The sequence below is a fragment of the Typopeltis vanoorti genome, chromosome 24 (genome assembly GCF_054136105.1).
Source record: "Typopeltis vanoorti isolate ZY-2024b chromosome 24, IOZ_Tvanoo_1.0, whole genome shotgun sequence".
NCBI classification, from domain to species: domain Eukaryota; kingdom Metazoa; phylum Arthropoda; class Arachnida; order Uropygi; family Thelyphonidae; genus Typopeltis; species Typopeltis vanoorti.
In genome coordinates, this window is record NC_143572.1 from 60,819,617 (window position 1) to 60,832,755 (window position 13,139).

The following is a 13,139-nucleotide window of genomic DNA, read 5'->3' on the forward strand; positions in this document are numbered from 1 at the left end:
AAAAAATTCCTCCACTTCTACCTTAGTAGAATCTTCTGTGAGACCATAGGCACAAATAAGTCTCATTGTCAAGTACTCCTATTCTCATATTTGACCACATCACTCTACTTGAGACTGCCTGCCATTCGAGAAGATTAGCCTCGTATTTTGTGTTGAATACTATGGCTACTCCTTTTCCTTGATTGTCATTGACCGAATATAACATTTTGTATTTATTGCTCAGAAAGATCTTGCCAGTTTTTGTCTTCTTTGTTTCAGTCACCCCTATTATGTCGATCTGGTACTTATCTAATTCCTCAGCCAGCTCCATCTCTTTGCCATTCAGGCTTCTTATGTTGATAGTACCGATCTTTAACTCGGGTGATGTTGAGTCGGGACATGTTTTCAGATTTGTTCAAGTAGCTGACTTTTTGCTGTTTGCCCTGGTTCCATGGCTAAAACAACGGGAGCGAAGTTTAACCAAGCCAAGTCCCAGCTGGCATGAAATTCTGTCATGGCGAAAGATGTTGAAAGTTTATTTTCCACTTGGTTAGAGTATAATAAATTTAGTTTAATCCTTTATCCAAGTGTGAGCAAACAAAGTTTGCGCCTGAAAGTATCTTCAGGACTGGGTTAAGGTGGTACAGCACCAGGGCAACTCGTTGCAAAGGTGGAGCAAGCAACCAACACTCCTATCCTAGTATCTCCTATAATGCAAAACACATCTCCTTGCGGATATGTCTAATGTTATGCATTAAGGGAAGGGCCACTACCCAGACCGGTTTCGACCTTTATTGAGGTCTCTTCAGTGGGAGCCAGGCCCAAGTCGAGATAGCAGGCAAAAGCATTAGCAGGTCATCTCCACCTATAGGAATTGCCAATTGGTGTGCCACCCTTTTTTTAATAAATTACTCTGGGTTTAGAGAAAGATGTTGAAAGTTTATTTTCCACTTGGTTAGAGTATAATAAATTTAGTTTAATCCTTTATCCAAGTGTGAGCAAACAAAGTTTGCGCCTGAAAGTATCTTCAGGACTGGGTTAAGGTGGTACAGCACCAGGGCAACTCGTTGCAAAGGTGGAGCAAGCAACCAACACTCCTATCCTAGTATCTCCTATAATGCAAAACACATCTCCTTGCGGATATGTCTAATGTTATGCATTAAGGGAAGGGCCACTACCCAGACCGGTTTCGACCTTTATTGAGGTCTCTTCAGTGGGAGCCAGGCCCAAGTCGAGATAGCAGGCAAAAGCATTAGCAGGTCATCTCCACCTATAGGAATTGCCAATTGGTGTGCCACCCTTTTTTTAATAAATTACTCTGGGTTTAGAGAAAGATGTTGAAAGTTTATTTTCCACTTGGTTAGAGTATAATAAATTTAGTTTAATCCTTTATCCAAGTGTGAGCAAACAAAGTTTGCGCCTGAAAGTATCTTCAGGACTGGGTTAAGGTGGTACAGCACCAGGGCAACTCGTTGCAAAGGTGGAGCAAGCAACCAACACTCCTATCCTAGTATCTCCTATAATGCAAAACACATCTCCTTGCGGATATGTCTAATGTTATGCATTAAGGGAAGGGCCACTACCCAGACCGGTTTCGACCTTTATTGAGGTCTCTTCAGTGGGAGCCAGGCCCAAGTCGAGATAGCAGGCAAAAGCATTAGCAGGTCATCTCCACCTATAGGAATTGCCAATTGGTGTGCCACCCTTTTTTTAATAAATTACTCTGGGTTTAGAGAAAGTTCTCTCTTTTGGTTTATTGGTTTATGCCAATAAGAATACAATTTGGTCAGCTAAATCCCAAATTGCCAGCTCATCCTCGTTCATCCAGTATCCAGATAGATATCCAACAGGGTGCACCACGAGAAGGTGAGGATAGGACATTAGGTCAGAAGCCCTGGTCGGTTCTCCACATTTCTTTAAAGGCTATGTGGAGGTCTCCTCTCAGTCATACAGCTTTGACCCTTAAGCATCCAGTTGCCTAAGCCTCATCTGTTTCCTAGGTTTTTCATAATCACCAGCATTGTAGCTCCAGATGTACCCATCCACAGAATTTTTCATTTTGTGGCGATTTAAAACCGTGCTGAGGGTGTCCATTGGTTAGCATACAGGACTGGACGATTAGTAAAATCTGGAGGCTTCCCAATCAGCTAGCATGAAATCCTGCAGCTGCTTATTCAGTCAGTTAGTTAGGAGGGAGACCAAGTATAGTACGCCCAGATACGAGACCCTTCAACACTCCTGTGCATGTGAAAAGAAGGAGAATCCATCCCGATAATAGGGTAATCAATCTGTATTGTGGGATGAGTGTTTATTATTACAGGTCGGAAAATTAACTCTCTTTTATGATCATTCTAATTATTAAAGTAACTATTTCCCTTGTATAACAGTTGGAAAATTTTACATATAACGCACGTGATTTCGCGTGTTGGTGACCAATTCGTACATTGCCTTGTTTCTTTCTCCCCTTCAACATGAATTGACTTTTCTTGGCAGTCTGCCGATGACAGCTCTCGCTTATGTGGTCAGACTATATACTGGCTGCAGGTTGAACTGTTGGGCACGTATGGACAGGAGACCAGGTGAGGACAATATTTTTGTGAGTCTAACCTCTCACTACATGCCTCATTTCCTTTTTCTCTTACTTACTACACATAATTGAACACAACTCAAAGAAATGCGAGTTTACTGTAGATCACAAAAATTCTTCCAAACAAGCAACCCACCAACATTAATTAGACAACCTTGTCTACCAGAACTTAAGAAATTGTGCTTTGCAACATTAAACTGATAGCTCCACTTGCTTGACAACAGTCTATTGAGTCACTATCTCCCTGCAAGGCTACAAATTACTATCCCTTTTGTGTGGTTCCTACCAAGCATCCTGTTCGTGTCGATTTCAAAGAGGGGGAGGCATTCTAGTGGAATTAAAATCAAACACACCAGCACTACAGCCAATTCTTGAAATCTGATCGCTATGCTTACCAAGCTATTGAAACTAGAGTTCTCAGTAATAAAAGAAAGATTTTTCACTCCAGTACTTTAAACACATTCATCGGTTTCTTGATATCTATGAAACTATTTCATCATATGAATTTTGAAACTGATCTGAATACAATGCCTGTTTCAAAGCTTTGGGAATAATTGCAAATAAGCATTCCATTTTACTTGCACATAAACATTGAAAACATGAACTGCATCCCGAATGGAGAACCTATAAAACATTTTAGATATAAATTTACAAGGAATAAGAGAGAGATTAGTCAAAATGCAAAACTAGCTGTATACAAGACAGTGCTCATACCAATTTTAACAGATCTGAGAGCTGCCAAGTTAGAAATAACTCTTGATCAAAGACTGGCAACAACAGATATGAGTCATGAGTGATGGCATCAGTGTCAGTATCATATTAAAAACGAGGATATTAGGAAAGAACCTGACTTTAACATTGAAGAATGTGTTAGCAGAGCTAATCTCAGGTAGTATGACCATTTAAACAGAATGGGAAAGGGCCTAGTTGGCAGTGGTTAGTGTACCTGCTCACCAACCAACAGATCATGGATTTGAATTCCACTGCAAGCATGAATGTTTGGGATTTTCTTTAGGTGGGAGATGAATTTCATTGTCTGGTGTGAGACCACTGCCCCACTGGGCAGTGGTCTCACAATGGAGGCCTGAAGCTGCTTGGAAAAAGTTCCATGGTTGGTCAAATAGAGCAGGGTTTCCAGACAATGTAAAAATAAATAAATTAATTAAAAAAAAACCCTTAACCCAACTCATAATGTGAATGCACCGTAGGTTACTAATAATAATCTTTCTTGGGTGGGAACTACAAAAAAAAACTCCCTAATTGATGACTTTTTGATGCCTAATAATTGGATATTCTCTGCTATCCACATGGTCTATTCTGCATACCCATACTCTTTAATCTGCATAACTTTAGCTTAGTACTGTGGTCCAAATCTTTAATTCTTTGCTCACTACAAACCAGTCTTTAAATATGAGTAACGGTATATCAGCATTTATGTAGCTATCACTTTAATAATGTTTGTCGACCATTCAACACCGGCATCCATTCATTTCCGTTCAGTGCAGAGCACGAGAACCTTCTAGCTTAAAAACAACAATAAAAAAGCTTCCTATACTTTGTAAACGATTTTCAAAAAATAACCTCAACAGAAAAGAAATGAAGTTATAGAACAGAGAAGAAACATTCACACTGTACTAAAAACAAATGACAAATTTCTGAATGTTAGGTTGACTCACATTTAAATTGTTAGCTTATCAACCGCGAAAATATTTCACACTAAAAAATGAGAAGACTCCGTTATTACCATTTCCATTACTGATTTCAACAAGATTACAATTAACGGCTGGAGAACTTAGTAAACATCCATTAAAAAAAAAAATGCTGCACGTTGTTCCGTCAATTCCACACTTGTTAAAACTCGTTTCATTTCATACTCCCCTTATTATTTTGAATATATACTTTTGCATAACTTCAGTTGTACACAACAAGCTAACCTCAAGTATTGCCTCAGGTTTTTCAATCAATTTGAGCTCACGATATACAGAATTTTTATATATGCATTAAACCTTTTCAAAGTTTACATAAATAAATAACTTCTAGCATCTTAACAGAACTATTCACGCATATTTATGTAAATTACAAGAAAACTATATAATTAAATTTTCACTCCGATTGAAAGCGATCACTTACCCGATCTGCTAAATAAAACCAAACATAAAATCAGACACCTCACCTCTTCTTTGCAAAGAAGGAAACGAAATCAGGATACAACGGAAGTTGTAAATTGTTACTTTCACTCCTACTGCTGTGACAAAAATATGGATTATTGTATTATTCTTAAAAAACAAAATATAATTCTAAATTTAACATGCGACTTTAAATAATTATGAAATTATACAATACAATCCGAAACTGAAGATATTTTCTACATATCAATTTCCGCAATCGAGATAGCCGTAAACGTGTGGCCACATTTGTGACGTCATATTAGCTTGGGGTATTACATTAACTCTATCATTTTTCTGGTTCTAGTTTTTATTATAAATTTCTTGTATAGGTATAATACTGTTTGTTTCAGGCTATAGTGTTGGAGAATTAACAAACGAAAAAGGCAATCTGATATTGTAATATGATTAATGAATCCAACCAAAATGGAAAAGGTCTAGAGCAGCAGGTAATAAATGAATGTGTATTGTTCGTTTTTTTATTATTATTTTTCGAATTAATTTTTCCATGGAGAATTTACGATCATCTTTATATATTACTGCAACTTACCCAGTTTACATAAGCATAAATTTAATTTTATAATGAATATTATATTTTGAATTATTTTTTTTAAATATGAGATGATTATATAAACCGAATACTTGTCAGTTAAGTACTGAGATTGTCATTTTGAATATGCATGTTTCGTGACAAAAAGCACCATTCAAGAAAATTTTTATGTTTCTGTTTATTATCAATCATTTTCTGAATAATGGCGGTTATTTGACTTTTTCGCATATCGACAACTTTTTTGTATTTACAGTTTATGCATTTTCTTCCTTCCGTTCATAAGCTATTTTCAGTGTCCTTTATAAGATATGAAATAGTAGATCCGATCGCCAGATCCCTTTAATCTCATTAATCTTTATTAAACTGGCATCACTTTTATGTTAGGTAGCTTCTTGCATAGCAAAAGTTACGTATAAAACCTTGGAACGTAATTATCAAATTAACTTGCTCTTGCATACATGAATTACACCATTATTTACTATTGATGCTGTGATGCTTTGCGTGAAAATTCCTGTACCCTAGTGAAACCATAATTGTGAATTAAATGATATGATTTAACATTATTTCATAATTTTGAAGTATATATTCAGAATGATCAAATAATGTATTATGTTAATAATTATGTTAAACATAATTATTGATATATAAATATGAAATCTAAAATATATAAATATGAAAATCTTTTTCTGTTTACAGAGAGATTAAAGTATCCTTGAAAACACATACTACTCAGTGTACATTTTTACCTAGTCCTACCTGGAGAGAACTGGAGTAGTGTAAATGAAATAATTTAATCACTCGATCGTTTCTGTTGATGATGGGTTGAGTTTTCCCATTTACGAAAGCTCTCTATTTTCATCAGTCAGTTGCTTTTTGGAATAATTCTGCTCCTATGTTGAGTCTTTGGAGATGTCAAGTATTATGATAATTGGCTGTAGGATAATGGTCGTAAACCTTAATTTAGCATTATAGTCCCCATCTATAACTCAATCTTTGTCCTTCTATCATTCATATTACATGGCCTCCTATGTGATTCCCACTCACAAAAGTTTTAAGGCTATAGTAAATTTGTTTCTATTTTTATTAATTTTATAATTTTTTTGTATATTATTTTTTTTACATAGTCTGGAAACTGCTATAGAGACCAAACGCGGATTTTTTTCAAGCTACTTCAGGCCTCCAATAAGCTGGACGATGAAATTCGTCTCCTTTCTAAAGACAATCATAAATATCCATGTCCATGGCAGGATTTGAACCTGCGATTTATTAGTTGGAGAGCTGATACACTAACCACTCGATCCACGAGGCTGGCTAATTATTGTTTATTATTAATGAGCAATATTCAGAAGGAAACATTCACTCTTCTACAATAAAGAAAAATTGAAGACCATCTTATTTTAATACTGTGCTTAATCATGTCTAGAAATTTAGAATTTTTTATTTTATGTGAAAAGTTTCTAAATAGTTAAATTTTTGACTTGTTCATTGTATCCAAAGTAATTTCACTTCTCCACTGTTCTTGTTAATCATCATTTTTCACCCTTGCTTGTGTTTATGGTCTCTTTAAATTCCTATTGTATTATTATCAGATTTGTTCTTTTTATTTGATTGATCAGTCCATCAGCAAAATGTTTTAAAACAGTTGCTCAAAGATTGGAGACTACAGATATGAGAAGTCTGAAAAAAAATCATGGCGGTGAACAGATATCAGCAGTGGCAGAATCATATTAATAAGACCCTTGACACATTGTTAGCATTCAAGATAAAAAGACTAGGCTGGATCCATTGGTGGTGATGCTGGCTTCAATGCCATATTTTTTTATTTCTTGTAGGTAAATTAAAGAGTATACAGGTTATATCAGGTAATCCAGCAAGACACTTTTCATGTTGATTAAAATGACATCATTGTCCTTTTTGTTTATTATTTTAGAAGTAGTTAATGTTTCTTTTTTGTTGGTTTTTGTTTGTTTTAGGTTTAATAATGTAAGATTTTTTCCCTTTTTTTGTAGAAGAGTGAATGTTTACTTCCGAAGCCGATCTTCCCTTGCTCATCATTTCTTCATAGGCTTTATTTATCATGTTTTGAATTATGAAAATTTTATAGACATGACTCAGTATTGTTCATGTTTATATGATGACTTGCTCAGTATGTCCAAATTTGCATGTAAAGATAATCTTAATTCAGGCCACAGTCAGCAGTTAAGTAGGTGCAGGAAGATGGTTTTATGTAAAATCAAGTGTGAGACAAAGGTGCATGTTATATTCACTGTTATTCATAATGGATATATCGATTATATTATGATAGAATGTTGCCTTAGACCAAAATAGAAGATATTCTTCTTAGCTCTTTATTTTATGCACATGATGCATACCTTTTTTAAATAAATGCAATATAAGCCTGCAGGATTTCTTAGATAAATTGAATAACTAATGTGACATATGTTATGAAAATTGGCAGGAACATTGAACACATCCTAGAGAACCTATAGAACAAATATAATATTTCATTGATTTAGGCACATTTCTTAATGAAGGTGACAAATTAAATGTGGAAATAAGCAAATCTTCTATCAGGAATCAATAACAATCACAAATCTGCCTGTCTACATAATACTGCTCTTACATTTAGGGAGGGGTCCTTACTTCAAATAACCATTTTCCATTTTTTTTTTTTTTATAAATGACATCACCATATTTCGTTAAATAACTTTAGTAATTAGAATACAATTGATAAAAGCTTTTCTTTTCACATTCTTTTATATCAACAACACAACTTTCTTTTTATTCATTTATTCATATATAACTCATAAAAAAAATCATAGCAGTTTTAGAATACGTCTTATTTATTTTCAAATATAGAAAAAAAAAAAGATTTTTTATAGTGGTATAATATTTTCAAAATAATTTTATAGAGATTTTTGAAAATATTTTAAAAATTAAGAACTTATATGTTAGTCACCTTATTATGCCTCACTTAGTATCGTCTACTCTTCTCACTGTGAACTGTAACGAATGTTATAAAATAAGCAATTGTATTTTTTTTCAATCAGCTGAAATATGCTTTATGCTTTTTTAGTTTCAACCCCTGTGTATAAAGCATACATTATGATGAAGAAATATTTATCTTGATACTTTTTATTATAAGCAAGTGTGAAAATTATATGGCAATGATAAAAAAAAAAATGAATTTCACATGGGTTTTGTTAGGAGATGTAAAAATAAGTCTGTAAATTTATTATAATAATAACAATTAGTGAATAAAAGATAAGCGCACTCAATAAAATAACCTAAAAATGATTCTACAGCTCCCATTATAGAATTGGTTAACAGATGCTTATTATTCATTATCAAATAATGATCGGAATGTAATATCATTCATTATTAAAAATAGTTTTTTACACTTGGAAACTTGGGTTTTTCGCCCCCAGAACAGGCAAACTGGCCGCGTGAACACGGATTACAGTCATGAATATGTCCCAGCCATATGCCAGTCCTGAGCCCAGATGGGATTGGGGAAAGTAATGATGAACTACCCTGTAAAAATCTCACCAGGAATACTTTATAGACAATGTCTACAAAGTCACCTATGGTCAGAAACAACTGAAAGGGAAAACCAGGTACCTGAAGAGTGCCCTAAAATTACTTGAACTGAATGCAGAAGAGGATAATCAGATTAATTCATACCTCATCTCTTACTCACTACATGCACCTCTACATGGGTGTATGGTTTCTGCAATATAAAGTTCTTGACCAGTATCCTTGAGGGGGGGGGTGCAGGATGTTACAATAGTACTACATGAGAGTTAAATCATTACTAATTTCCTATTGACAATTGTCCTCCTTATTAATCTGTTATCTGTCAAGGCTCCAAAAAATAATCAAATCTTATATTTTTGTTCTTCTGAGGCATTTTTTACTCTATCAGTCCATTTAGATCTTGACAGAACCATTTTGTATTGCTAACCTTTCCTCTCCATAAAGTGGCCATATCATCTGAATGAACTGGATCTGCTAACAAAGTCAAATTCTTTCCTAATAGCTTCATTTTTTATATGGTTTGCCATCTGTTTACTCCTCTAATCTTTCTCTGAAGTCTCATATCTGTGGTCTCCAGTCTTTGATCAAGTGTTTTATTTCTAACCCAGATCTCAAATCCATAAGTTTGAACACAGTCTTGTATAGAACTAGTTTAGTGTTTTGACTAATTTCTCTTATTCCATATATATTTATTCAGTTGACTCCCTTATCATACTGGCTTAGTTAATTCTGCTGTCTATTTCTATATTTAATTTGCCATCTTCGCTAAAAATTGTGCCTGAATAGTCTAAATGTTTTACTTGTTCTATGCGTTCTTCATTCAGGGTGCAGTTGATATTTTCATTGTCTTTGCCTTTTTATTGCTGATTTTGATACTAAATTTATTACAGCAGTTAGGGAATTCAACAGACTCATATTGAATTTATTTAGAAGTAAAATATCATGTGTATTAAGTAAAGATACATGAAATTAACATGTCCAATTCAGGTTTAATGTCACTTTTCTTCATAATGAGATCCATGTAGATTATGAATAAAAGTGGAGATAATGTACACCTTTGTCTCATACCTGATTTAACATTAAATCATCTTCCTATGTCATTGTTACCAATTGTAACTACTGACTTGCAACTCAAATATGGACTAAGTATTGCTTGATATGACACCCCATTTACACCGTATAACTAGAATTATTGTTTTAGCATTTTGAACAGCTTTTCTCTTAGGAATTTGTCATATGCCTTTTCTAGATCTACAAAACTAAATACAGATCCTTGCATTCCATAAAAGGTCCTAAAATGGAAATCTGATCATGACAATCTATTTGGCCTGAATATAGCTTGTTCTTCTCCAAGCTTTCTTTTCACAATTTTTCTTTGCCATTTCTCAATTACACTTGCATAACTCTTACCAGGAACACCCAGTAGAAAATTTCTGTGTGATTCAGTTTTATTTCTCTTTTTATAGATGGTACTGTGAGAGCTTTACTCTAGTCATCCGGAATTTGATCTGAATTATGCAGTGTAGCCACTGTAAAACTTTTATACCTTCATATCTGAGTATTTGTGGTCAAATATCATGTACTCTGGTTGGCATTTGAGGTTCTTGATAGAGTTTCTGAGTGTTTTCTTCCACCATGCTGTCACTGCTTGTTTCATTTAGGAATCTTTCAAAGTAATTCTACATCTTTTCTTTTCTAGAAAATGTAATTCTACATCTAAAATATATTTTTTAATTGGGGCTGTTAAGACATTGTATGCATAGTTTGTTTTAAATAAGAATTACATTAAGTAACCATCAAATGTTTTCAGTGAACTTTGCACTTGAAGTATCTTCACAACTAGGCTACTTGTATATAATAGCTAATGACTTCGCATTAGCTTAGCCATGCAGATAAGTGCAAACTTTGTTTGCTTACATGTGGATAAAGGATTAAACAAGAATATAATTTCTTCACATTGGATGTTGTGCTCATTCTTTATTCTTCAGATGAACTTCTACAGAAAAAATAACAAGATATAAGTCTCCTAAGTCCATTCAGATAAGAAAGTTAAGTCTTCATGAATTAAAAAAAAAAAAAAAAAAAGCATTTAACAGTAATAGAATCCTTGCCTCAGGAATCCTTGCCTTAGTAATGATGTAATTTTTTCATGTAGTACTGTCATATCCTGTACACCCCTTGAGGGTACATGGCAGGAATTTGATGATGATGATGAATCCTTGCCTCTTCTATTCAAGAGGAAATTTACTTGGATTCCTCTCCCTTATGTGCAAGAGCATCAGAACATATAGCAACTTTTAAAACCTCTGAACATTTTTGTTGCTTTTCATCCTATTAGAAAAATTTCCATTTTTCTTGTATCTTCTAAGGACAAGCTTCCTCCTCTTGGTTTTCTGACTTTTCCTTGTCCTTGTTATCTTATTATGGACAATCTGTAAGATTTACTTTTGTTTCTCAAGAATAGAAGTCTTATATCAAATACCATGAGCCTGAATTGTTCAGAATTGCTGAACCTGCCATTCCACTAAGCATAGTTCTCTGGAATAAGACAAGAATTCTTCATAAATGGATTTCTCAGGGAATGTCTTTATAAAGAAAGTTTTGAAACATTGCACCATTCTCATAACTTAAATAAATCAATCGTGTATGTTTATCTCCTTAATGGAAGATAGCACTTTTTTAATTGTGTGTTTCGTAACTTTAATTATATATAATTACATTTTATTTCATTGATTTTTTTTTTAGTTAGGAAATGTTGACCGTTTTTTATATATATATATCTTACATTAGCTTCTAAGGTGGTGCTTTTATAATTTTCTATTATTTAATTGCTGTTCTGTTTATGTACTGACTCCTGTGAAACATAGGCAAAACATTTGATTAAAGATCAGGATATTCCACACGAATCTGTTGTATTTTATTCTGATATACCTGCTCATTCCAAGTTTGAAATACTTTTCCTAATTTGTTTATTTAATTGTGTGTGTAATGTATACACTCACACACGAGCATTTTTTAAAAATGTATAATTATTTATTGATCTTTGTTACCCTACTTGTAGCTGTTGTGCTTTTTATAATCTTTGTGCTATTTGTATATTATGCTTTCCATTTCTGTACTGAAGATGCCTTTTGATACTTGGTCAAAAATTTTATTATTAAGATTATTTCATGTGAGTTTTCCAATTTTATTTAATTTTTATTTATTATACTGAAGGTCTCAAACAAAACAATTACTAATTTGTAATTATAAATTAGTAATTATAAATATAAATTAGAGCCTGATATAGTCACGTTATATCTTTCTAACATCTGCATGTACTTATTATGTCCTACTTATCAAGACTAAATGAGTTTATTTTAAAAAAGGATCTGGTTGGCAGGTGTGGACTTTATAGCTTGATCTTTCAAAAATTTACAAAAGCAAATCATTAAACATTAAATGGCACTGTCTCATAAGAACAGAGATTTATTCATCTAGTCATGTTTCAATGCAGAAGGGAAAAGTTATAATACATTTATTGTAAAAATAATGGAGATAACTACCATGTTAGAGTAATAACTTCTGAAAAGGTTATCTGGAGTATGCATTCACAAATACAAAGAGAAAAGCTATATTATAATACATATGGCATATGCCCATTTGTTGTACTGATCTTTAGCAATGAGAACCTACATCATCAAATCTGGGATAAGAATAGAAATAAATAGAATGCTACTTTTAAACTGCCTACAGAATTAAAAATCATATTCTGCACTTCCAAGGATTCCATTGTACCTGTAATTTGCCTTTTGTCTGTGAAATCAGAAACAAAATTCTAATCTGTTTTTTTTTTTTTTTTTTTAAACATTATTGTTTTTATGTGACACCTCCAGGGAGTCTAAAGACTCGAGGGAGAGTGTGCCAACAGCGTCGAATGATTGAACCCGTCCAACTACTAACCGTGCTCAAACTTTCTTAACTTTTTCCATGAGCCATTAGTAGCAGAAGCTCTACCAATTGACCAACCTTTATTTAGTAATTTGGTAAATCATGCTCTTAACATCCCACGCCAAATTGATTGGAAAGAAGCCTGTTTCTTACGTTGTACAAAAACTTGGTTTGAATGTAAATTAAAGAAAGCCTGTGAAATTTTGATAAACCATTCTAATCTAAACAATAAGGTTGTCCTAAAAATTCCAAAAATATGGATGGCACACATTCAGCCCTTGTAACTCCTGTTTCAATTTCTCCTGCAAACTTTAGGATTAAACTTCACTTTAGGATTAAACATTCATTTCAGCTTTTATTTCATATATTGTCGCCATCAATACTGTTCTTG

At 33.5% G+C, this 13,139-nt stretch overlaps 2 protein-coding genes across 4 annotated transcripts in view; one reads left to right on the forward strand and one right to left on the reverse strand.

Annotated features, from left to right (window-relative positions):
* The window catches only part of RpL8 (ribosomal protein L8), a 52,033-nt gene extending 47,219 nt beyond the window's left edge, over nucleotides 1–4,814 (reverse strand). The window contains exon 1 of the mRNA XM_090413292.1: nucleotides 4,697–4,814. The gene's annotated coding sequence lies outside the window, so the exon portion shown is untranslated. The remainder of the gene's footprint in view (nucleotides 1–4,696) is intronic.
* Nucleotides 4,815–5,016: 202 nt separating this feature from the next.
* Nucleotides 5,017–13,139, forward strand: part of bel (ATP-dependent RNA helicase bel) — a 312,654-nt gene continuing 304,531 nt past the window's right edge. For all 3 annotated transcript variants that reach the window (XM_090413999.1, XM_090414000.1, XM_090414001.1), the window contains exon 1: nucleotides 5,017–5,180. In XM_090413999.1, coding sequence (XP_090270125.1) covers nucleotides 5,136–5,180 — 45 coding nt within the window. In that variant the 5' untranslated portion in view covers nucleotides 5,017–5,135. The remainder of the gene's footprint in view (nucleotides 5,181–13,139) is intronic.